This window comes from Vanacampus margaritifer, chromosome 3 (assembly GCF_051991255.1).
Source record: "Vanacampus margaritifer isolate UIUO_Vmar chromosome 3, RoL_Vmar_1.0, whole genome shotgun sequence".
NCBI classification, from domain to species: domain Eukaryota; kingdom Metazoa; phylum Chordata; class Actinopteri; order Syngnathiformes; family Syngnathidae; genus Vanacampus; species Vanacampus margaritifer.
Window position 1 is genome coordinate 13,354,311 of NC_135434.1, and position 25,923 is coordinate 13,380,233.

The 25,923-nt window shown below is 39.8% G+C and overlaps 1 protein-coding gene across 4 annotated transcripts in view; it reads right to left on the reverse strand.

Moving 5' to 3' along the window:
- Positions 1-25,923, reverse strand: part of ccser1 (coiled-coil serine-rich protein 1) — a 118,725-nt gene that overhangs the window by 88,940 nt on the left and 3,862 nt on the right. Inside the window, exons 1-6 of one of the 4 annotated variants that reach the window (XM_077562191.1) lie at positions 22,984-23,210; positions 20,670-21,624; positions 18,471-18,858; positions 13,984-14,168; positions 7,462-7,552; positions 3,448-3,553 (exon numbers count right to left, since the gene is read on the reverse strand). In XM_077562191.1, coding sequence (XP_077418317.1) covers positions 3,448-3,553; positions 7,462-7,552; positions 13,984-14,168; positions 18,471-18,858; positions 20,670-21,624; positions 22,984-22,991 — 1,733 coding nt within the window. In that variant the 5' untranslated portion in view covers positions 22,992-23,210. Of the gene's footprint in view, positions 1-3,447; positions 3,554-7,461; positions 7,553-13,983; positions 14,169-18,470; positions 18,859-20,669; positions 21,625-22,983; positions 23,211-25,923 lie in introns of those variants that run through there. The other 3 variants (XM_077562193.1, XM_077562194.1, XM_077562192.1) reach the window with 3 other exon arrangements.

The following is a 25,923-nucleotide window of genomic DNA, read 5'->3' on the forward strand; positions in this document are numbered from 1 at the left end:
CTCCTTCCTTATTCAGGTCCTAAATAACTCACCCGTTTACTCAGTGATTTCAAAGAGATAAACCGTTAAAGACTTTGGAAATGCACACCGAGTGCTCGCATTTATTGTCCTATTCCAAGACAGCGATAAGACTGACTTTTTTCTTTTTTACGATTTAGCAAAACACTAAAAAGAAGGACGCTTTACGTCTCATTGTCAACAAAGAGAATGGCTGACAAAGTACAGTAGAGTGTGTATCAGCATTGTTTCAGTTTGGAGTTGCAAAAACTTGTGAAAAGAGTGTTACGTTGCTTTGCAGTAGTGTGTGTGTGTGTCAATGTTTTACAGATGTTCTATACATCAGAAAGCCAGCAGCATGTTGCAGCTGATACCCTGGACAATCGAAGTGACTGGCAGGTGCGTGTGTGGCTGTTCTGAGTGTGTGTTGTGTGCAGTCGAGGCGCTTGCTTCGCCTCCAGCAAATCAATGTCCCCCTCAAGGGAGCGTGGAACCTGAGAGATCACGAAGAAAGACAGTGAGGCAAACTTAACCCCAGGCCAACATTTTTTTTTGTGCCCTCTTTCCTCTAACTGTCTCCGTCTCTGTCTCTGTCAAAGTTTCACTAAGGGAAACAAAATAGGCAAAGTACTAGTAATATACATTAGTACTTCAGCACAGTGGATGGATGGAAATAATATAGAAAATGTATCAGAAATACAACCTCTGCACCTAGTTTGGTTTTTCTGTTGTTGTTGGTTTATTAATTGTGTCTTTTTTAGTCTGTGTGTTGTGGTTGCCTTTTGTTTATGTTAAGTGACCTTGGGTTTCATGAAAGACAATCATCATCATAAGGTCATCATCATTAACTCTTTTTCTGCCGTTGACGAGAATTCTCGTCCGATAAAAGCATGATGTCACGTGCCAGTGACGAGTCTTCTCGTCAACTACGTTTTTTTTGTTTTTTTATGAATGGGTGGATTAGACTCTTAAGCGTCTCTCCTGCTTCAATGAAGCCCAGGAAGCACTTTAAAGGTTAATGGTGACCAGTTGATGGCAGCAGTTGCTCACTTTGCATGAAAACAGGAAGAATGTGTGCAGATCCTGCAATGTTCCTTTTCACATAGGAGAGTGTGTCACTCTTGTACTTCACTCTTTACCACACAAAAATATTCGGTTTAATACACAAGTACCCAAACACATTCCTGATAATTTGCCAAACGTTTTGTAAGCAATTTACCAAATGTGAAAATGTTTGTTGACACACATCTTCTGTAAATACATTTTTCATTTTTTTTTTCATGAAGGGAAGAACTGTTGAGATGTTTGCGATGTCATAAAACCCAAAAAATATTAGTGTCGAAGTCACTGTTGTGCAGAAAACGCATATTTTTACAAAAAGCTAATTTTCTCCTTATTTGGTGAGAGATTGGTGAATTCAGTGAAACCGAGCTATTTTCAAATGGTGATTACTAAAGAACGGAATAAGGTAAAACCAAACTTTTTTTTTCTAATAAAAGAGCAGAATCCAATCTTTCATGTGGTACCATGTACTGTGTATGTTTAGTCATAGCACATGATATTCTGGTCAGTCTTAGAAATGAGAGAAAATGCTCAAAATCGGCTGGCATTTTAGGGGTTTTCTTTTAAGAAAACACTTGGCATTGAAAAGTTAACATAATTCGAATTACTGTCTCATAGTACCTGATTTTAAAGCTGGCATTTTTGTTTTACTTAAGTTTTCCTCTTGAGAAAACTATGATGACCTTATAAAAAAGAAAAAAGAGGAAGGACATTTTAATACGGTGAGAGTGATTGCATGGATTTAATAAAGAAAAGATAGTGAAGCGGGACTAAAGAAAAAAAAAAAAACTCGGGCGGGTTGAAACATTGGTCTCATGTCCAGACGCACAAACTTCACTATTCATGGAAACATCTAGTGAGAGCTGGAAGCTGCTGCTTCGTAAAATAAATAAATAAATGAAGCCGCCAAAGATAAGGGTTACGTCTCAATGGTGTCTTCATATAGATGTGTCACAGTGCTATTGGCACAAGTGTCGCTAAACAAAAGGAGGCTCAGAGGGCTTTTTTTTTTTTTGAGGGGAAGACCTTTTAATCTTTGGGTGCAACTCAATAGAGAAGCACTTAAAGTCATAATGGTCTGCTGTCTTGTCAGACACAACTAGCCACTATGCAACCGCTGACATAACCCTTTTATCAGCGGCCCAAAAAGGCTCATGTGTAGGACAGCACTGGAGAAGAACCAAGCGGATGAATTTGAATGTGCATGTAAAAAAAAAAAAAATAGTGAAGTGAGCATTACGTTTCAGCCGTCGGCTAATGGAAGACGTGACGGGTAGATGATACGCGTAAATATGGCTCGCATATTTTGTCAAAGAGAATGTATTAATGTATTTATTTAATGCCAGACTCTGCTGAGTCTTGTTTCATCACCACTATGGGTCGTTGGGGGACATAAAGCATGTCAGTCAATTCACGACGAAGACTCAAGATCAGCATTTTTTTACGAGAGATGCTAGCCCCTTCGGCAGCTTGGTTGTGGTCTAGATAGTCTACCCTACTGGGATCCAATGCAAGAGCTGAATCGACGTTTTACAGAGATAATACTAAATACACTGTCAGCATGGAATTCATTTAAATGCCTAAGGTAATGAAAATTGACAAGTGACTAGAAACTTCAGTACCTTCTTGTCATGCCTGGTTTTAACAAAGGAAATACGTTGATGGGAAAAAGAGTCCCTGATGGAAGAAACCAAAGAGTGCGACAACAACAACAGCCAGAAACTTTTGTGCCACAATGCCCTGGGATATGAACTTAATTTGTTCCAAGGCCAAGCTCATCACTTAAAGCACCCATAAATTGTCTTTCAATGGCAAAATTAATGGAAATGCTATTCATTCGTTCCAGCCCCGCCTTGGCCTTCAGGAGGCAGTATATACAGTCATGCAAATACAAAAGGAGAGAATAGTACTTCTTATTCTATTTGTTGCAATAATATTATTCATTTTTCATAGAGGATAAAGAAAATACACCTGTGAATATTACATAAGAAAATAATTATTTGTTTTACGTTTAGTTCGACAGGAAACTTTAACTGTTCATTGTTCACTTTTTTCCAAAGCGCTGCATACGGTGCTCGTATTTCAAGTTTGCACTCGCAAGTTGAAGCCCAAAAAAAAAAAAAAGTAGCCTATGTCAGGTCACTTACCTTGTCAATACCAATGGAATGAAATGTACTTCAGCTTTTTGTCATACCTGGTTTGGCAATAAATGCTGTATGGTGGTTCAAGTTCACTATTTAGCGAACCAAAGTAAAGGCGCACTGTTCAGTAAAGTATATTTTAATGCATTGCTGCTGTACAACCAAAATAATGAACATATTGACAAATGAACACTTCTCTGATGGTATGTTTTTTGTGTTTGTTTGTTTGTTTTTTGCCGAGTGTTACCTGTGGCAGTTGTCTTTTACTGGGATGCGATCTCCTGATGGGTCGATCGGGGAGTGGAGCAGGTTGAGACAAGATGCCAAGGACTGGCTGGAGTCTTGTCTGGAAACTGTACAAGCAAACACACACAACATTTAAATGTAACTGACTAAAATATATTCTAGTCTATGAAAAAGAAAACTGTTCGGTACAGATTTCAAAGCAGTTTTGGTGCCATAGGAAATGGAATTTATCTGTTCCAGGATCAAATAGTATAATTACTGATGCAAGTTCGTAGGAATTACAATTGACAGCAAATAGTCATGGAAAGCTCATGTCGGACACAAAAAAAGCTAGTGGACTATCAGCAGATCACCAAAGGTAGCTGCTCTTAAAATTAACAGGGAGCATCTAACATCTTTATCATTTTAACTACTCTGTAAGTAGCTTGTCAGTTGGTAGCTAGCTTTCTGGAGGCTAACGCTAAAGCAGTTGACAATTCACCCTTGACATCCAGCTCTGTGCATTACCTCAACCCACGCTACTACTGCTTTGAATGAAGCCTCTCATGGGGAATGTTGCACTTTGCAAATTACATTAGTATCTGCTTGGTCGAAGTAATGTTTGTGTGTGCATAATTGTTATTTAATTAATTGTACATATTGCCTTCAAGGCATGAAACCAAGTTCGACGAGTTGACGCTTCGGCTTTTCCACTCCGCAATGATTGCTAACATTTAATCACGCATTTTGTGGTGGTGGGTTTGCGCAACAGCGTTTGGCAATATTTTACAAAACAATTTGACAGGCTGCCACTTTGCCAAATATACAAGTATATCTGCATATATAACAAAAACACACGTGCTATGCACACCCAGCTGAAAGGGCATCCATTACTTCTCGCTGACGAGCAGCCTTAAATCATCTCGTCAATTCACCAAACACCCCAAAGTAACACTGAAAAAAAAGATAATACTCTGTAGTCATTGATCATTTATATTTATAAATGAACAGTTAATGTCGCCAAAGAAAACATCTCTTAACCATCAGACTTCGTCCTGCAGACAGTAGATCTGCTCGCTAGCCTCGTCTTCCTTCCATTAGCCCCGCCCCCAACTCACTCTTCCAATCACAAATCCTAGATACCTTCAGCGTCAAACTCGACTCAACTATCATCACCTTAGGTTCAATTACAAAACAATCTGAAATTGTTCAATGCCTGTAGCTCTCCTTTGTCGCAGTGATTTTCATTTCCTGTTCTATGGTTATGCTCACGCACACCGGACGCTGTGCAAATGAGGCGGAGGCACACAGATTCCAGCAGCCCAACGCTATTGGTTATAAATTGCTATGAAATGCCTTGCTCTTTAATAAAAGACTGAAACAAGCCTCCTGAGAGTGGTTAAAACAAATTGCGGCTATGTGGTGACTCGGGGCACCATGTGAAGACAGGTGCGTGTGTGTACCTGTAAAAAGTTCCAACTTTATCGCAATAATTCAAGCGCTTAATTTCGTACTAGTCTGCACACCATTAGGGCCGATGACTAAGCATGCGCACTCCTGTGTGTGTGTTTGTTATTAATGACGGTGGCTTCTTTGGCGATACATCAGCCAGTGTGTCCTCTGAGATCTTGTGTTTGTGCAAGCGATGTTCAAAAACGCACTCTCTGCTCCCTACAAAATGGTGTCCAATACAGCAAAGTTCAAACCTTCTTTCTTTAACGGTCTTCAAAATGGAAACTGTGTGCCTTGCTATATGGTCATTTTCATTTTATCCTGCTTTCTGCAGCCAAGTTAGCATTGCAAATGAGAATCTGCTCTCAACTGGATAATTAAAGGTTAGATAAATAAATGAAAATGAAATAGAGTCTCGGGTAAGCTGGGGCCTATCCCAGCTCATTTTGGACAAAAAGTTAAAGTACTCCCCAGACTGGTTGCCAGTTTATCACAGGGCACATATAGACAAACATGGATTGACACTCACATTCACACCTAAGTAGATATGGTACCGAGCCCTGGTACTAAACTGGCCCCGGGGGCTCAATTATTCAAACTTGGAATATTGGTAAACTCAAACATTTAAGGTTCCCTTAATAGTCTTGTAGAAAGTCAAATTACTTTGATTTATTTAGGCAGGATGAACATTATTTGTGACCTTCTAGCACTCTGATCTCGTTTCTAACAAGCGATAAAATAATTTTATTTTCTCCTTCCTGTACCAGTGTCCTGTGCTTCGGCAACGGTAGCAAATACTGTGCCAATCGAGCTCCAACTACTGGGAGTTGGAAGCTGTGCCGCCACCGCATTACCAGCTTGGGACTCCAGCCACCAAGTCATTGTCCAGCAAGCAGCCTCTGTGAAGGCTTCGAAGAGTGACCTTTAACTAATGTCCACTCAAGCAGCGCGAGTTTTAAATTGGATTAGCTCTGTGGCTATGCTAACCTAGCATCGGAGCCACGTTTCATGCTTTAGGCATGACTAATCAATTTATAACCAATGCAACCTAACTCAGTTTACCCGTACCCATAATAATTTATTATTATTTATTTAAATGTATTGAAATGCCAGCCCTTAATCTGCTCCAGACCCCCTAAAATGCAAAAAAAAAATAAGTTTTTAATAAAGACAATTAGCACTGTATTCTGTAAAAACTCAAAACATGAAAAGAGAATGTAAAGATTTTTTTCTCATTTTGTATTTTATTGTTTGACACGCCTGTCCTGTTCACTAAACGACTGAAAGTGAATCTGCGGTCGTGGTTCTCCTTGCCCACATGCATGGTAATTGCAGCTGATCTATAAAATGTTCACTTCACAAGGCAAAAACAACAATAACAATAATAATAATAATTATGTATATTTGTTAAAACGCCACCAAGCGACAGCTCGTAACTCAAAAAAATATCAAGTCAAGACACCACTGTGTTATCATCAGTGAAGTGAAGCGTACATTTTCACCATCTGTGCAAGCGCTTATGAATGGAATGGAAAAAATCCAGTGTAGTCTCGGCAAATCTCACCAATTAACCCGCTCGACTAACCAGGACTATTTGCATGGCGACACGTACACAGCAGCACAACATAAGTGTTTCAGACAATTAGCAGCATTTTAAATTAATTGAGCTCCGGTGAACACATTCAGGTGAGGTGCGTCACATGCACAACTTATTTAAAATCGTATTCTCACACATTAAATCCAAAAAAAAAATGCTTGGCATGCTTGGCATGCTTTGCAGCGTCGCGCCAGGCAACACGTGTACCTTGGTAATCATTTCTCAAGCATGAGAAACGCTGTAAATGAGGCAACTATATCAAAGTTGTGTGCCATATGTTGAAAGATTGGGAGAGACGGTTCAACTGGAGGCAACAAAATAGATGCGAGGAGGATCAAAGAAAACTACTATAGGAGGACTGAGGAGGCCTGTGTGATGCATGTGATCAAAACATAAGACTCCACAGCCCCTTCAAGGAATCCAATAGAAAATGTACAGTGAGCATGCCAAAAGCCTGAAAAAAAACATGGGCTGGCCTAACCCACATCATATGTGATGTCAGGAAATCTCGTGAGACTTCTGCTCACTCCGAATTTAAACGACTGACTGACTTCACGAAATGGAATGAATAATGAGATACATTTTTCAGTTCCATCCCACCCAAGGAACATAAAGACAGTGACACCTAATAGAGGGAGGGCAGGGAGAGTAGAACTGACAGGTCACCCTGATTCTTTTGATGAGAAAAATGGAGAACAAGAGGGGGAGGAGTGGGAAAAAAAAAATCACCTCCCAAACTATGCTTCAAGTGTTTGTTGCTGTATGAATGATCAACTATCAATATTATTGGTAGAAATACAGAGCTCCAAAATCAAACAAGTCAGAGGTGTAGGTCAGCTCTGCTTGTAATATAGTTAGGAATAATAAATTGTTACTTACAACTTAAAGGTTTTATGAGGGCGACATTTTGAGCCTGGAACTCACTTTCCATTATTTTCTATTATATGGCAATTTTATAAAAAAAAAAAAAAAAAAAAAAACACTTACCGTGACGGTGGCGCTGATCGTCAGATAGGTCCAGGTCCAACATGAGGTCATCTTCATCCAGCTCAGAAGAGCCCAAATTATTCAGAACATCCTAAAAGACAGACACACGCAAAATAAAGATGACTAATATGTTGTTGTTTTTTCATTCATTTAGTAATTAGTGGGAAATAACATCAATAAAATATAGCGCAGACACATTAATACAACAATTCTGGAACGCCACAGGACACAAATCACGCAAATTAAAATAGGTTAGACAGCACAAGCTACAAAAAGACATGGTTTGAATCATTTGTAGAAAAAGAGCTAATGTTATCTCCATTTTGGAAGAGTGCTGGAACTTTCTTGCCTTTGAGACATAGAAAAAAAAATTGTGGCTCATCATCATGACAACATTTGAAAAAAAAAAATACTGAGTGAGCTATAAGAGAATAACATTGACCATCCATCTACTTTCTATAGCGCTTGTCCTCATTAAGGTCGATACCCCAGAAGACTTTCGGGCGAGAGGCAGGATACACAATGGACTGGTTGCCAGCCAATCACTGAGCACATGTACAACAACTGTTCACACTCACATTTGCACCGATGGACAACACAAGAGTCTTTAATGAAGCTAACATGCATGTTCTGGAGGAGGCTGGAGTACCTGCACAGCATGCAAATGAGATTCAAACCCAAAACCTCTCAACTGTGAGGCTTTCAGATGTGCTGCAGAAAGTGATCAGTTATATAAAAAGACAAGTAGTGATTCATCTAACATGGGATTATTTTTTATTTTTTTTGTATTCCATCATAATCAACTTCACTGAAATTACGAGTGAAAAAGACAAGTAAATCTAACATGTTAAAATATTACTTACACTGCCCTTTCATAAAGTATTCTGGACTATTATTCTATTAGGACAGCCCTCCCATGGTACAGACAGTGAAGAGCTATGTTAAGGTATAAAATGTCTGCATCAGTTGGAGGCTGAAAGGAAGCAGCAACTCTTTCAATATCAGTTTCAATAAAATCCAATACTGCCATCTAACGGGCAGGAAAGGGATGACAACTGCAGAAGAAGAAAAAAAAAATCACAAAATATTACTCTGAATGATCTCTTACTTTACTGACATGTACATTTACTATAGAAAGGTGAAAGGAATATTTGGAGAACAAGCATTTGAAAGCTTTATACAGTGTGAGTGTGAATGGCTACATGTCTACAAAACCCCTGCGATTGGCTGGATGAATAGATTTCCATGATATAGTACTCAACTATTAGTAACCATCCCTGATCTGCCTTCTGATTGTCTGGTAATCATTCCAGTGTGAAGTCAACCTCTACTCACTCCAAAGTCAGCTGGGATAGGTTCCGGTGAGGACAAACGCTATAGAAAATGGACGGTTGCTTCCTTTTCCCAATAAATGCTTAACACTGGTTGAAAGACCTTAGTTAAACTCTGGCTCTGGAGAAAAACTAAATCCATGCGACTCGGGAGGGACTGGGAAAATCCAATAAGCGACTTTGTTGGGCTCTCATCACTGCTGTTTGGACTAAAACAATGCAACAGCCTCATTCCGTATTGATCCGCTACACCGACACATGAGAAGCGAGGGAGAAAAAAGGCACATGAAGGAAGAACTAAAAAGGTTGTGTGCCTTTTTAGAAGCAGCTGCTGTCCGTACATGACAAACTGAATCTTTCAGTTCTTTTTCAGTGAACCCGGCAATAAAAAATAAAAAAAAGCATGCATTGAAGCTAATAAGACACACACACACTACATTGTAAAAGAAATTAAAGTCTTCGCAGTTTAACACCGCAACACACACACTTCATTTGAGGCTAAATGAGCCATTTTGCCAAGTAAGTATGGCTTTTCCGATGCCGAGATGTCACCTTTATACCTCCGTTATGCCATTTGAGAGCGTATAATCGTGCTGCTAATGGACACATCAGGTCGGGGGTCTCATTAGAGGCTTGATCTTCTCTGTAAGTTCTACAACACGGTGATGACGATACTGTCCTTTTGAGACTTGACATTTATTGTATATTCAACACTTTGGGTGAAGGAACGAAAGATGTGCAGCCAGGTGAGGACAGCCTGGAGTACACAGAATAACAAACTAGTTTCCTTCTTTCGGACACCTCGCAGCCCACTTGTGTTTACTAGAATCATGCATCCGGGGCCGGCCGGGGTGGTGAGGACCCGAGGTCTTGATAAATGTAAAATCCATCTCTTGAACGAGGATGCATAAAAAAGGAACGTTACGCACTTGGTCTAAGGGACCTTTCTCACCTATTGATCACCTTTACAACCTTTATCTGGTTCTAATCAATTGGTGCGCTTGTAAACCTTATCCCCTCGTTTTACTGAGCGGGTTTTGTATTCCAGCATGCCGCATTTAAACTCACAAGTAGTTTAGACTGCTAATGAGTAGTTAATTCAGGTGAAACGGGATGAACATAAAATCATTATGTTTGAAGGTCATGGTCTGTTTGGGGCAGCATTTGATACTAAAATTACTTGACCACGCTGCCACATATTTAACTCTTTGACTGCCAGACGTTTTCAGAAAAGGGATGCCGTGGGTGCCAGCCGATTTAAGCATTTTGACTGATCTTTCAAGGTCCACAGAAAATTTTGTGTTTGGACTATGGAAACACACGTACTACCAAATGAAAGATTGGACTCTCATCTTTCATCAGAAAAAAAAAGTTTGTTTCTACCTTATTCCGTTTTTCAGTAATCAACAATAGAAAATGGTTAGTTTCACCCAAATGCTCTGTTTTGAAACAAACGTCTTTTAACGTCTTTGGCACTCCTCCGTAGGATTTTACTAAACGTTATTCAATGTTTTTGGCAGTCAAAGAGTTACAACGCCTAACCAACTACTTGTGAGGTTATTTTCTCAAATGCATTTGGCCACATGAATAAAACAAACTTTTTACTGCAAACCTTAGAAACAGGTGGTTAGGCATAGCGACAAAGAGGCAACGTAATCAAGTCATTTTGGTATCAAATACGACCACCAAATAGAACAGACACTTAACAAAATATGTATATTTAAACTAAAATAATCAAGGAATGACAGAACTAGAGGATTAATCATTTAATTTGAAGTCTTGCGTTGATTTAAGAGACGTGAGAGGAGTCGATATGTGCTGTGCACAGTTTCTAGCCTTAGGTATCAATAATGCCTAGAGGTTGGAATTCAATGTGGGCATGACGTTAAAACGTTATTAGAAAGAAAAGAAAAAAAGGACATCAAAGACGCATTGACCATGGGGCTTCGTTGTGATATGTTGCTAACAATCCACTCTCCTTTGCTATATGTGGAAGGATGCACCTTTTCACCCCTGCCTGAGCCAAGAATGTAGAAGACAAAGTTAAAAAAAAAAAGTGTTATAAAGGAAGGGTAAGAGCTGCTTTTCCCGGACAGCCTGTGTCACATGTTCAAAAAAAAAAAAAAAAAAAAAAAAAAAAAAAGCATCCACCTTCGTTAGGAGCCAGGAGAGAATCAAATAAAATGAAATACACTGTGTGAAATTTGGGGTGGTTGAAACATCAATAGTTTGCCTTCTTTTTAAGAAATGAATAATGCAGGAAAGTGATGGCTGCTGGCCAGAGGCTGAGCTGCACGATACAGTGGATCCCGCATACTCATTTGGTACCCATGGATTCGCCTACTCAATAATTTTTTTCCCCACAAGATTTTTTTATTGAGGTTTATCCCAATTTTTCAAGAAAAATTAACATTATTTTTCTTTTTAATTCTTAATATAGTAAGTCGCTGGTGAGCTAGTTTTAGAAGAGACCCATGGGCTGCTCATGTTGTCCTTGCGGCTAACTAGTACCCGTTGGCACCATGTTTTTATTTTTATTTTTTTTAGCAATGCACAATAATTGACATAGCACAAAGACATCCGTGTACGCTCTCGTCTCCGTCCTTCCTCCCCTCCCTCCCGCCGGTGTGCATCTGCTCTCCACTCCCTTCTCCGCTCAGCCAAAAAGGAGAGAAATAAATGTCAGCTTGTCTCTCCAAGGTGGGTTAGTGATCTCTGCGAGCAGCCAATTATATTGCACTACTTTGCCTGCTTTGTATTCCCCTCATAAAAGAAAAATGTTCATTACCGGTGACTGGCATTTTTAGCGGTAACTGATACCATGACTTTTTAAAACCAGGTGAACCATCAAACCATAAATTGGCTCATGCTGGCATTTGTCATGGCTCTACAATTCTTGATTACTGACAGTCACGCACGAAACACTTGCAGTGGGATGCATAGATGCATTTACTAGCATCTGTTACTACTTAAACGAACCCAGTCGCGGCTAGTTTGTTGTCTAGAAATCCGCTATGGGAAGAAAACGTATTGCTACACTGCAGCACAACAACGGAGAAGCAGAGTTCAAAAAATTCACACAGAAATACATAGTCAAGTCCATAATTGCATATCAGCATGTCAGATGGCGTGCTGATTGGAAGTGACGACTTAAAGTGCATAATTAGCTTTGATTGAGCTTTAATGAATTTGAAACTTTTACTTCCATGGTGTAGATTGATAACGCACTGATTAAACAGAGGACAGGACAACTGATTAGAGCCAACGCTTTCTGCCGTAACTGTAAATAAATGCAAAAAAAATGCGTTCAAAGTCATCGGGGCTCATCTCGACAATAAATGCAGACAACCTCCGGAGAAATGTTTTTGCGTGATTATCTTGTCAAGAGGAAGTGGGCGCAATCGCTGTCGGCCCGCTACGTTATTATCTGGCTGTCAAAGGCGCTGAAAAGGTGGGCGAAACGGCAAAGGCGATAAGTGCGACAAATATCTCAAAACTGCCCCCCCCCCCCCAGCACCCGAAAGGAACGTCGAGATAACAACAGGAACGAGCAGAAGTAAGTAAACAGATACCTTACAGTTTTATCTCACTGAGCTTCACAAATATGCCTCATTCGTCACTCCAAATCTATATTTTATGTACGGCAATCTTAATGTGGGCTATAATGGAACAACAACGCCGCCGTTTCAAGAAAGAAGATATGTTACATTTACTGAAATGGAAATGGTAAATGAAAATGATCATGTTGCTACTGAATCAGTGAATGTCTTACCCATGACCCTCCCAAAGTCTATTGCCTTAAAGCTTGTAAAAATGCACAAAAAAATTATGCTTTTAAGTGGACATTTGATCAAAAATGTACCATTGTTATTCCTTGTATGCAAATATTAGGAAGTCCAGAGTACTTATTCACCCATCAAGTGTGACACTGAACACCCACACGGATTTCTTTCAACCCATAACGTGATCAGCTAGGGTGGGTAAAGAGTCACTTTTAGTGGATTCCATATTTCATTCAGAAGTACACATGGAATTTTGAATATCGTTAAGTATTGTTCTCAAACACAATATATGTTTTAGGGGTGTTAAAAAAAAAAATCGATTCGGCAATATATCGCGATGTTACAGCGCTCAATTCGATATGCGGCCGAATCGATTTTTAAACATAATTTTTTTTATGGGAATATTCAACAAAACATCTTACTTAGGGTTATGGTACACACGTTAAGCATGGAAGAATGTTATATTAATGGAACATTAAGCCTTAATATTTTATTTCAATGCTGTTCAAACATGAAACAGATTGTTTGTTAAATAAAGTGGCTCAGTTATAACCCTAAAGTTTCAGATAAATCAATACATTTTCATACAAATCTTACAGTATACATATACAAGTTTACGGATTAGTATTTTCTAAATTTGAGTTTAAAAAAAAAAAAAAAAAATCGCAATAATCAATTTATGGATTTGTATCGGGATTAATCGGTATTGAATCGAATCGTGACCTATGAATCGTGATACGAATCGAAAGGTACTAGGCAATTCACACCCCTAATATGTTTACTCTACGTTAAGATTACATGCAATAAAGATTCAAATTTGAAATTGTGGGGAAAAAACGGTGGTCAAATCTCAACCACATGAAAACTGGTTGCCAACCATATAAAAAATGGTTTTATTCCCATTTCAGCGTTTTAAGCATTGACTGACTTTTTTGTGAATATAGGACTGTGATTTTAATCCTCTGTGATTGATGGATTTGGCCTGTTTGAAGGAGTACTGAGTAACTTTCACGCTAGCCGTCAAGTGGTTAGCTACTGGTTATACGCTTATCAGTTGTAATGAAAATGTGATATTTAGTATTTTGCTTTAAATTATGCTCCTCTTGGTTTCATTATATACTTGAGTGACAGTTAGTGTTAATGTGAGCTGCGTCATTGAATTCATTCAATGGTCATTAAAGTTAAGAGTGTGTTTTAAGAGTGTTTTATTGTTTTCAAACTTCTGTCTGAATGAACTTTTGCATCAATTAAAAGTGTTTAAAACAGATAATGAAGGTTTTATGATGGTTCCAGTTTGGCCTCTGGAACAAATGATTCCAAATATAATTGATCTCAATGGGAAATGATCTTATTATTACCTTCAAGGTACCACACCACTATGTCTTAAAAGCAAAGTCACACAAACTTACCAGACTTCCCAGTTTGGATGATGAGGAGTTGTTCCTGTGTTTAAGCAGGCCGCATCCATCCACACCGGGGGTGTCCCGTTGGTTGCCGTGGATACGAGGACCGCCGGCCCCTTCGGAGGAGGAACGCAAACGCCGCTCCAAGCGCATCACCTCATGGTAGGGGCTGGCACTGCTGCACAGCGAGGCTGCAGGAAGGAACGTGACAACATTCACGTTAAATACAGTTGTTGTTTTTTGCATTTGTTCATTGTATTGAAACTAAATCAAGAGAGTCACAATAACGTGGCAGAGGTGATAGTCAACAAAAGAGAGCCACGACAACAAACGGGAATGTGAAAGAAACGCTTTTGAGGGGGTAAACAGAGGCCTCCCTCGCCACAAATTTGCATACTGAACAGTGTTTACAAAGTGTGTGCGCGGGGACTCCTTTTATTTTCACACTTTAAAAAGTGAGTGGGCGTAATTGCATGTTTGTCCTCACACTGAAGAAGTCTTTGGAATTTTAAAAGCATTCCAAAAAAAATGCAAAGGGCTTGAGACTCACACGAGAGCAGAGGAATAATGTACATATAACCATGATCATTATTTTTTTGCCGTGTGGATTTGTTGAGGGCAGCACTATGTTCTGGGAGTTGTCACAGTTCTGGATCGCATGCCCCAAAGTTATAAGGTTCTGGGTTTGAATCTGGTGTTTGTAAGTCGTCCCCATGCATACCAGGGTTTTTCGTGGATCAGTCTAGACCAGACATGGGCAAACCCCGGCCCGCGGGCCAAATACGGCCCGTTATGCGTTTCAATCCGGCCCGCCGAACTTATCCAATAAGGCTAGAATTATTATTATTATTTTTTTATTTTTATTTTTTTTATTTATTTATTTATTTTTTCCAGCTCAGTGGGCGAGTGGTTAGAGTGTCCGCCCTGAGACTGGGAGGTCGTGGGTTCAATTCCCGGCCGGGTCATACCAAAGACTATAAAAATTGGACCGATTGCCACTCTGCTTGACACTCAGCATTAAGGGTTGGAATTGGGAGGTTAGATCACCACATGATTCCCGAGCGCGGCGCTGTTGCTGCTCACCGCTCCCTCAGGGGATGGGTCAAATGTGGAGAAGAAATTTCGCCCCACTTAGATGGGTGTGACAACCAGTGGATCTTATCTTATCTTATTGGATTTGGATTTGGACATTTACAGCAGGAGACGGCAGGGTTTTGTGTTGAACACAGCAATAATGTCCTGATAGTCCAGAGAATTGGTCAATTCTTTTTTGAAAGAAAGCAGGGACAAAGAGTTCAGTCTATCAGTCAACATTGTGGCACTGTTGCGTGTTTTGATCCTTTTGACAGCTGAAGATAGTCTTTCTACATGTTGTCATGGGTGAGGTGAAGAGCGCGTATGCAGGAGACTGTTGATATTGGTGAAGACATCCCCGGGGCGTGCGTCGAGCACTTCTATGAGCGTTTCCTCGTTGGCTTTTGGCTTCTTTTTGAGCTGCTGCACAAACACCGTGTGCTATGCGTCCCCCACGGAGATGGAAAAGTGGTCAGAGACGGATTGGATGTACGCGCTTTGTCCTCAGCGCGGGACAAGCAGCAGCGGCTATCATGCAGCCGCATGTGTCACACGTACTGTGGGCCCGGGTTAAAAATGGGTGGGCCAATGGAAAAAAAATCTTTAACTTTACGCCTTGAATTGAAATCTATTAATAATAGATGCAGTCACCGGGTTTGACAGATCACAGTGTATGTGCTATTATAATCTATTTACATTTCTCCTCCCACTTTGCCAAATAGTGTGTAAATGCCGCATCTTGCATATTCATTGAGGCAAACGTACTACCTGGATTAGGGCTATTTTATAATAATCATAATAATAATGCATTTCATTTAAAAACAGCACCTTTCAGAACACCCAAGGTCACTTTACAAAGCATAAAAACACAGCAAAAGTTGAGCTAAAACAATAAAAATGAAGCTATTGGAAAAGCTGTTTTAAATATGTGGATTTTGCACATTTGAAAAACGCAGTCCTAAGTGCACACTATAAGTAAATTGGGTTGTACATTTATCTGTGTGTTTTTACTGTGCTATGAGGTCCAAATGCTCCTGGTCCGGCCCGTCTGTCAAAATTTCAAACCCATTGTGGCCCGCAAGTCAAAAAGTTTGCCCACCCCTGGTCTAGATCGTACTGAATACAATTACACACAGGCAGATCTTTTACAGGCAGGCTTCTGATATCTTTTTTTTTTTTTTTTTTTTACATTTTACAAGCAGCATGTGAGGTACCTCTGATACGACCTCAAAAAATGGAACATTACAGTCTTTTACTCCTCAAACCTCAGAAGGCTGAAACTTGCTGTGTGGACTTTGTCCCTCTATTCCATGTCAGTGCATTTTATATGTAACACTAATACATTTTAGATGGGAAATGACGTCTACAGAGCGTGTAAGCGGGCTTTTGATGTTTCTTAAGAAAGTGGAAAATTGCTCTCTTTTACAGGCAGTGTAAAAGTGGTTTCTAATACTACCTCAGAAGGCAGAAACTTGCTACATCAACTTTGTCCCCTCAATCTGTGTCTGTGACTTCTTCCGGAACATTGCTTTATTTAAAAAAAATAAATAAATAGACAAATCTTGTGTTTTACAGGAAGTAGAAAAGGAGCTTCTAATACTACCTCAAAGGCCGTAACTTGCCATATTGACATTGTTGCCTCCCATTCCAGGTCATTGCCGTTTATACAGAAAAAGACAGGAAATAATCTGTTTTTCCGGCAGTGTTTAGGAAGCTTCCAATACAACTTGAGAAAGCGGAACATTGCAGTATTTTACAGAGAGTGTAAAAGGCGCTTGTAATACCACAGAGGGCCAAATCTTGCTGTGTTGACTTTGTTCCCCCCATTCCATGTCAGTGCCGTTTGGACGTAACATAACATTTTCTATGTTTACAAAAAGATGGGATGCTTTTACAGGCAGTGCATAAGGAGTTTATGATACTACCTCAGGAAGTGTTTTGATACTTGAAATGTCAACTTAGCCCATTCCATGTCGGCGCAGTTTATACGGAACATTACTCTATTTAAAAAAAATAATAATTTAAAAAAAGGAAATTGTAGGCCTTCTCAGTAAAAAATGGGCTTCTCAAACTACCTCAGAAAGTGGAAAGCCACTCTTTCAAAAGCAGTGTAAAACATGGTTTCTGCAGGTATCAGCAAACCTAATTTAATGTTTTTTTAATGCCGTTTTAAATGAAATTTAAAACTAATGCCTAAACTAAGTCCTACTGCATATAAACACACGCACGAACATACTGATGTTGTTTATATATTAGGGCTGTCAGTCGATTACAATTTTTTATTGTAATTAATCGCATGAGTTCCATAGTTAACTCAAGTAATCACACTTTATATCTGTTCTAAATGTAAAATAATGTTATTTTTAAAGTTTTTGATGCTCCTATTAACATAAAAGTGGACAAATATGGCTTCAAAACACAAATTTGGCAGTATCTTTTAGTTGACTGACACAGTAATATAATCCTAATTAAAGTAAAGTAATTCATAGTTATTTAAAGTTCAAAAGGTATCCTAAAGAGTTACCTGAATGTGAAAATTTGAACCATAGATTTTTGTTGAGGTAATTTTCTGCCACTAGGTGGCATTAGTGTTTCATTTTGGATGTTGGTGATGCTTTTTCCTTTACAAATTCTGAGCAATTGGTATACGAAACATGATGCAACACTTTGTAAATTACAACTAGCAGTCTCCACAAATAAATAGATTGCAATGACATTTATTATTGCTTAATTGAGTTATAGTGACTCCTTTGCAGAACATATGAAAAATGAAGCATGAACGTCAATTGTACTTAAATGCCTAATGCCTCTGGACATTTTATTGAATGCTTTTTAACGCCATTTAAAGCCTTAATTTGAACAAAATCCATTTGATGACTTGCAATGCTTTTTAACTCATTCACTGCCATTGACGGCTATAGACGTCAAAAGTTCATTTGAACAATTTCTATTAGTTTAACATTTTTTCCACTTTTGCTAACAAAAGTATGAAAACCTAGAATTTTTTTATTGTACATTCAGAACAGATATACAATTTGTGATTAATCGTTAGTTAACTAGTGAAGTCATGCGATTAATTACAATTAAAAATTGTAATCGCCTGACGCCCTTAATTTAAAAAAATATATTTTAAAAATAAGGGGCATCAGACGATTAAAATTTGTAATCAGAATGATTTTTTTTCTAGGTTTTCATAAAAAATTTAATGATTTTTTTTTTTTAATAAAAATAGTCCACATGAATTTTTGACGTCTATAGTCGTCAATGGCAGTGAATGAGTTAATGACTCGCAGAAACCCTGTAAAAGGAGCTTCTTGCTGTGTAAACTTTGTTCCCGCGCTCTGTACTGATGCAGTTCATACAGAAGAAAAGTAGGAAAATGTCCTCTTTTAATAGTGCAAGAGTCTTTAGTTTCCTACCTGTATGTGGCTTCCTTAAGTGACAGGACCTGGGTTCGTGGCAGCCACAAAAGCTCCCCCTCTCGTGAACCGAGAGAGTGTGTCTCACCCTCCTCTCCGTCTGTTCCGGGTACGAGTGGCAGCCGTCACTTGCCGGCGCTCCCGCCTCGCTCTCGCTGGTGGTCTCGTTGTTGACCGGCTCCCGTCCCGGCGTCCCTCGCCCGGCTTCCTCTCTCTCTTCCTCGCGCGCCTTCCTCTTGTCCGGCGACTGTTCCTGCGGGGACGGGCGGGGTACGGCGGTCTCCGGTTCCGAAAGGGAGACGGCCGTCTCGTAGTCGGTGTTGTTGGCCGTGCTGGTGTCGGGGAGTGAGGGTTTCTCAGCGCCAGATGGAGCCGGAGAGAAAAAAACCTGAGAAGACGACATTGCACTTTATCTTGCATGGTCATGTTTAATATTGTGACTTCAGGTGTTTATGTCTTCGCTTTTCTCAGAAGAACATAAAATAAAACTCTTGAATGATAGCACACAGTTTGAAATGTGAAGGCCAGACTTTTTATGCTCTTTTTCATAAAAAAATACTTTTCATGCTTGGTGCTGGGGGCGTACACCAAATTTCACACGTTTCACTATAAATATCCCATCTTTTAGCAGTTTTTATTTTTGTTCTTCACATCCAAGGGCACCTCAAGTCTGAGCTATTCTTTTCAAATAAATGCAGTTTTTGTGTTTATAAGCAGAACGTTTTATTGAACAGCAGAATCTCCAAATGCAGCATGGTGGAATAGAGGTTAGGACATCTGCCTCTAAATTGTCTACAGGTGTGAATGTAAATGTGAATGCTGGTTTGTCTATATGTCTCTAGCGATTAGTCGGTGACCATTCCAAGGGATTCCTCATCTCTTGCTTTAATGCAGGTGGGATACACGCCAGTTCACCAGAGACCCTCATTCCGATAAGTATAAAATAGATACAGCCAAATTTGAAAGTTAAGGTTGTAAAATTTGGAGTTGGACCTCCATTTCCAAGAAAAATACTGCTCAACTGTCACACCTCACCAGACCTCATTACAGCCAACATCAAAGGAAACTCGGACAAAAATGTTGAAGATAATGGCCAGTAGTCCTGTGAATGAATGAACAGAATTGTTGCTTCTGTTACGCAATGTTTTATGCCCTTGGCTTTATTTAGGCAGGTTTCTACTTCTTTTATTTGTTTTCAGAGGATGCTCAGCCTAAGCACGGTATTAACCAAAAGCATTTGGGTCTTCTGGGACTGCTGTCGTCCAGTAGAGTCCATATTTTCACATGGGGCATGACTGACGCTTTAGAGCTAGCTAGCTAGCTTTACTGTAAATGCTAGCCACATGTGAGTCTATGTTTGACATGACAGTAGAGGTTGATTTCATGGATTACCTTAATTGTTTGTATACAAATATAGAACTAGTGCCTACCTACTCATGAAGTGTCAAACTAATATTCTTTAACTTGGAGCATTTTGACAAAATCATGTCACTGACATGTTATAAAGAGATTTTGGAACTTTAACCCTGGAGAACCCAAGAACCCTTTTCTTCTTTGGAAAATTATGAATTATACATTAAATGACTGCTATAAGTTCACGGAACACCAAAATATATGTTTTTTCAAATTTAACCCTTGTTTTTTGAACTAGCTCAGAGTTGCTAATTTGTCAAAATATATATATAAAACATACTCCTAGGCATTCTGCAATATGATATGAAATAGATTAACAAAAAAAACACAATTTTACCATCTGATGGTTTGCTGAGAAGATGATTTTGTTTGGATTGATTTCCAGCTCAACAAAACAGCATGTTGCCAGCCATCTCGTCACCACCACTCTGGCTCATGTAAGTGCAATATTCATCCACTAGATGGCCCCATGCAGGGGTCAGAAGTGGCACTCTGGACTTTTGAAGTTAAATTTGTAAAAAAAAAAAAAAAAAAGGTATTTGTTATTTGAGTAGCAGAATTTATAGGGGCCAAATTTGACCCCGTGGGTTCTCCAGGGTTAAATGTTGGAAAGAAATGCAGTGTATCTCATGTTGAATTCAGATACAACACTACATTTTTTTACCCTGTCCTCAATCGTTTAACTGAAGAGAGTGTTTAACAGTAGTTGACGTCATGGAGGCGGATTGTTGACTTTGCCATCAATACAAATTAGCAAAAGCTGTCAAATTGATCTCAGAGCAGTACCTGTGAGGAGGAGAGGGTCCCGCTGAATGTCTCCGGGACAGATGGGCCCTCAGCTGGGGGAGTGTCGGTGGTCAGTGCAGACACAAGGGTGGGTACAGGACTGGGAGTGGGAAGAGCGTCGGCCTCAGAGACGGAGTCCTCAGTGATGGGGATGAACTCAGAAGGGGTGACGGCCGTGGTACGGTCCTCTGATACTATAGGAGACTGGAGGGAGCTTTCCAGGCCGCCGTCGCTCGGACAAGACCCCGGAGTCAGCACCCCGGTCCCCGGTGTGAGGGTGGTGGTGACGACACACTCCGGATTATCCCCTGGGGGTCTGTGGTGAGAGAAGCGGTGGTGGGCCGAGAGGGACTTGGGCAGCAGGTGCTTCTTGTGTCGCGACGAGCGCTTGCTGCTGTTGTTGTAATCTTCGATAAAGCCAGAGTCATCGCCCTCGTTGACCGCAGAGCCGCTGAGGCAGTTGATGAAGACGTTCCGATTGGTTGCGGAAGAGGACGACGACGACGCCTTGTCGAAATCCTCCGTCTGAGAGCGTGTGATTTTTTTCTGCCGGTGGCTCCCGAAGCCGAACGAGTGTCGCGACTTAGGTTGAGCGTCGCTAAAACCTGCCGACGGCGGCTGGCTGTTCCCGTTGGCGTCGGTGGTCTGCGCTGGCGGAGGGGGTGGCGCGAGGTTCAAGTTGACGAGTTGCACGCGAGGCTGGCTGCTCCGCTTGGCCGAGAAGCTGAGCGAGGGCGCGCGGAAGAGGCTCCGCCTTTTGCCGGTGCTCCCCGAACTGGAGTTGGTGCTGGAGGGAGACGAGGTGTGCACGCAGTTGCCGCCTGATGATGGGGACGACGGCAGCGAGTCCTGCCGCTTGCTGTTGCCCCGGCGGAAGATGGGCAGGCGGGAGACCAGCGTAGAGCGACGTGAACCGGATTCACCCATCGATAGGCTGAGGCGGTGGTGGGGTAGTCTGCGGACCACACAAAAAAAAAAAAAAAAACTTGAACACAGAGAAGCTTCACATTCAGTGCTCCAACAAAAGCTTAGACACGTTCTTAAACTGGCGTCCCCAGAGCTCCAAAGGTGTCGGTGAGCTGTGAGCTTGGGGGTCTGCAAAGTTATTTGCAATAGGGTTAGATGATATGGCCCAAACATGAAATCCTGATTTGTTGTCATTCTGGACGATTTTAACTGAAGGAATAAACACAACAAGCGTTTCTTTATTAAAAAAATATTTGATTTATTTAAAACAATAAAAATAAATCATGTGCAAAATTTTCTGACAACAATAACGTATACTGATTCATGGCTGTATTATATATTATAGTATTTCGGATACGAGTCCATGCAACATAGAGCAAAAAGCTAAATAAATAAACAAATAAATAAATTGCCAGGAATCAGGAATATAATTTTATTTAAATGTATATCAGGGTTAGTAAATTAACTAATTCACTGCCATTGACGGCTATAGACATCAAAAATTCAGTTGAACTATTTCTATTAGTTTCACTTTTTTTTCACTTTTGTTAAGAGTATGAAAACCTAGAAAAATGTGTGATTAATCGTGAGTTAACTAGTGAAGTCATGTGAATAATTACAATTAAAAAAAATAATCGCCTGATGCCACTAATAAAAATAAAAGAAGAAAAGCTTTTTTTTTTTTTTTAATTAGGGGGGGAGATCCGGCAATTACAATTTTTAATTGTAATTAATCGCATGACCAATCAGGCGATTAAAAATTGTAATCGCAATTAAATGCATGACTTCATTAAAATAACTCACAATTAATCGCAAATTTTATATCTGTTCTAAATGTACAATTAAAAAAAACTAGGTTTTCATAATCTTGTTAACAAAAGTGGAAAAAAATGTGAAACTAATAGAAATAGTTCAAATGAATTTTTTACGTCTATAGACGTCAATGAGTTAATAATAGGGTTTAAATTTGAATTGACTTCTAATCATGCCTCTTCCAAATGTGGATAAAAAGCTGTTATTTGAGAGCGAGAGTAAGGACCTGCATTGTAAATCCAGCTAACATACATACTGCCAATCAATCAGAAAGCTTTGTTTTCCCGCTGACAAGATCTTCTCCAAAACTTGATTCGGCCCAGATATGCCTCACGCTCATGGAGACATGGCCATGTGGGTTTTGCAGTAATCCCATTAACACACAGACAAACATATTGCAGCAAACATTAACTTGCAGCTTACTTACAAGCCACGTTAACATTTAGCTATCAAACTCAAAAAAAAAAGAAGAAAAAAGGTCAAGCTGGGTTTACAAATTATTTGTAGTCACACAGCGAACAATTCAAATACTCACATTTTCATTATTTGCTGCACTTCATCAGCGCAACACTCCCAAAGTAGCAAGGGAACAAGTCCAGTGTTTTGGTTTTGATCTGGCCGTAATAAGCTTACTTTAACTCCCTGCGCTGAGGTGCCTCGGTGAGTGCGTCACCTCCTCCAAAAGCAAATTTGCTGCCAACGAGTCATTTATTGCGGTCAGATCAACCCGTTTCAGAGCCCACATACCAAACATTGAAGGTCACTCAAATGTCAAGTCGTATCGACTTCCAAAAGGATTGGATGGATTTGAGCGGTTAGCATCCATCCATCCATTTTCGTCACTCCGGAGGCGGATGAGCTGGAGCCTATCGCAGCTGACTTTGGACAACAGGGCAGATTCCACCCTGAACTGGTTTCCAGTCAATAACTGAGCGGTTAGCATATTGGTCCAAAAAGTCAAAAAATGTAGACTATTATTGTGATTGTGCAGTTGACCTGGACAATGCACTCTGACCGAGTACCTTGAGACAAGAAACATCCTCGATCTGATTAGACACAGATTACAGACAGATTGAGAGCGCGGGTTAGAACCGGTGAACGGCTACTACTTGAAAGGCTCTTGATAAAGTCTTGAAGAAAATATGTGACAGATTAAAAGGTGCTGACATTACAGCACCAGAACACTTATGTGTTCAGTTTCACTCACTTTTGCAAATTTCTGGTCCAGTATTGTGATCCGTCAGTCTGAATTTGAATTCTGTCGGAATCTGAGTCTGAATTTTATTGTTCCGTATTTGTGACGTGCAATGACAATGATTTCGATTGAATTCACACTTTGTTTAGGATTTCTTTGTTGGAGTGACATGGCATTTTTTGAATGTGACATGGCTCAATACAGATTAGGGAACCCTGGTTTAACCCCAACCACAGCACCACCAGCCATGACAAGGTATGTGAAGTTCAACACAGGGCACACCCTGGACTGGTCGCCAGTCAAACACAGGTCTAGACATACAAACATTCACACTACCAGTCACACCTGTGAAGCTAACATACACGTTTTAGGAATGTGGGAGGATCTCCTGGCTGCGAGGCAGACGTGCCAACCACAATTCTACCACACTGCCTAATGCAATGTCAAATAAAAGCACATTTCTTTCATATAGTTTGTGGTTGGCATGTTGGTTTAAGTGCTGTTTTGAATCAACAGCTGGAGGATTTATGGGAGCACCCTGCCATGTTTCTAATGACACCATATGCTAAGAGATTAGCTTAGAATCGTCTCCCCTTGCACTCACACACACACAAACGTGCAAATATAAACACGCACGCACGTGCACAAAAAAACAGTCAATAAATCACACGGTGACTTCCACCTTGCTGCGTATTTAACAAATAAATGTTATTTACGTCAGTGTGCGCGTGTATATGGCGTGTGACTCGATGATCTTCCATAACAAGTTTGTGATGGTTTCTCTCTGAAAGCAGGATGCATTCACATGCTTGCATCTTCATCAAACTTCAGCTGCAGCAAACTGCTTATCATTTGAAGCCACTTAGCAGACATGTAATGGAGAAGCGAAAAGAAGGTGAATGCAAAGCAATACTGTCACCTTGTGGTCTTTAACTCATTCACTACCATTGACGGTTATAGACGTCAAATATTCATTTTAACTATTTCTATTAGTTAAACATTTTTTTCCACTTTTGTTAACAAGAGTTGAAAACCTAGAATTTTTTTTAACTCTTTGACTGCCAAAAACGTTAAATAACCTTTAGTAAAATCCTATGGAGGAGTGCCAAAGACGTTAAAAGACGTTTTTTTTTTGTTTTTTTTCAAAACAGAGGTGAAACTAACCATTTTCTATTGTTGATTACTGAAAAACGGAATAAGGTAGAAACAAACTTTTTTTTCTGATGAAAGATGAGAGTCCAATCTTTCATTTGGTAGTATGTGTGTTTCCATAGTCCAAACACATAATTTTCTGTGGACCTTGAAAGATCAGTCAAAAATGCTTAAATCGGCTGGCACCCACGGCATCCCTTTTCTGAAAACGTCTGGCAGTCAAAGAGTTAACTCTTTTAGAACAGATATAAAATTTGTGATTAATTGTGAGTTATTTCATGAAGTCATGCAATTAATTGCGATAAAAAAATGTAATTGCCTGACGCTCCTAATTTTTAATAATCTTTTCTTTTTTTAAATCACGTCAGGCGATAATATTAATTAATCACATGACTTCAATAGTATAATAATCATAATCATCATAAATGTTATACAGTATAGGTTCTAAATGTAAAATAAAAAAAAATCTAAGTTTTTATATTCTTGTTAACAAAAGAGGAAAAAAATTTAAACTAATAGAAATAGTTCAAATGAATTTTTGACGTCAATATCCGTCAATGGCAGTGAATGAATTAAAGTGTTGTACTGGAATAAATTGCAGTGTGCAAGTGTACAGACCCCAATCATTGCAGCGGATTCATGTGTTTGGATTTTACTCCTCTCCAGGAGTTCAATAAACATCTGAAAAGTGCATAGGCGAATGTGGCTCTCCTTTCCCACAAATGAGGGCATTACAGTAAATAAATATACTGTGCTGTTGCTCACTTTATTGTTTACTTACTGAACTGTCCGCTTGCCTATTTGTCACAGTGTAGTGTGGCGGCCTCGCACAAAAAAAGCCAAAGAAAAAGCAAAACACTACCACAAAAAGAGCCACACATGATGGTTTCAAAGCAACCAAAATATCAGAAAAGGCTCTCTTTATATGCAGTACCACAAACACATTGTTAAATGACTACTCTGGTATAATTTTGAAGGCTGCTTACTTACAACATAAAAAACAAAAAAAGAAAAGAAAAAAACATAATTCATGCATTGCAGCCTACACCCTGTCGGCTGGCACAAGCCCAGTATTGTTTGTGGTATCTGAATTCCAAACAGTGACTGAGCGCTTCAGATGTTGACCAC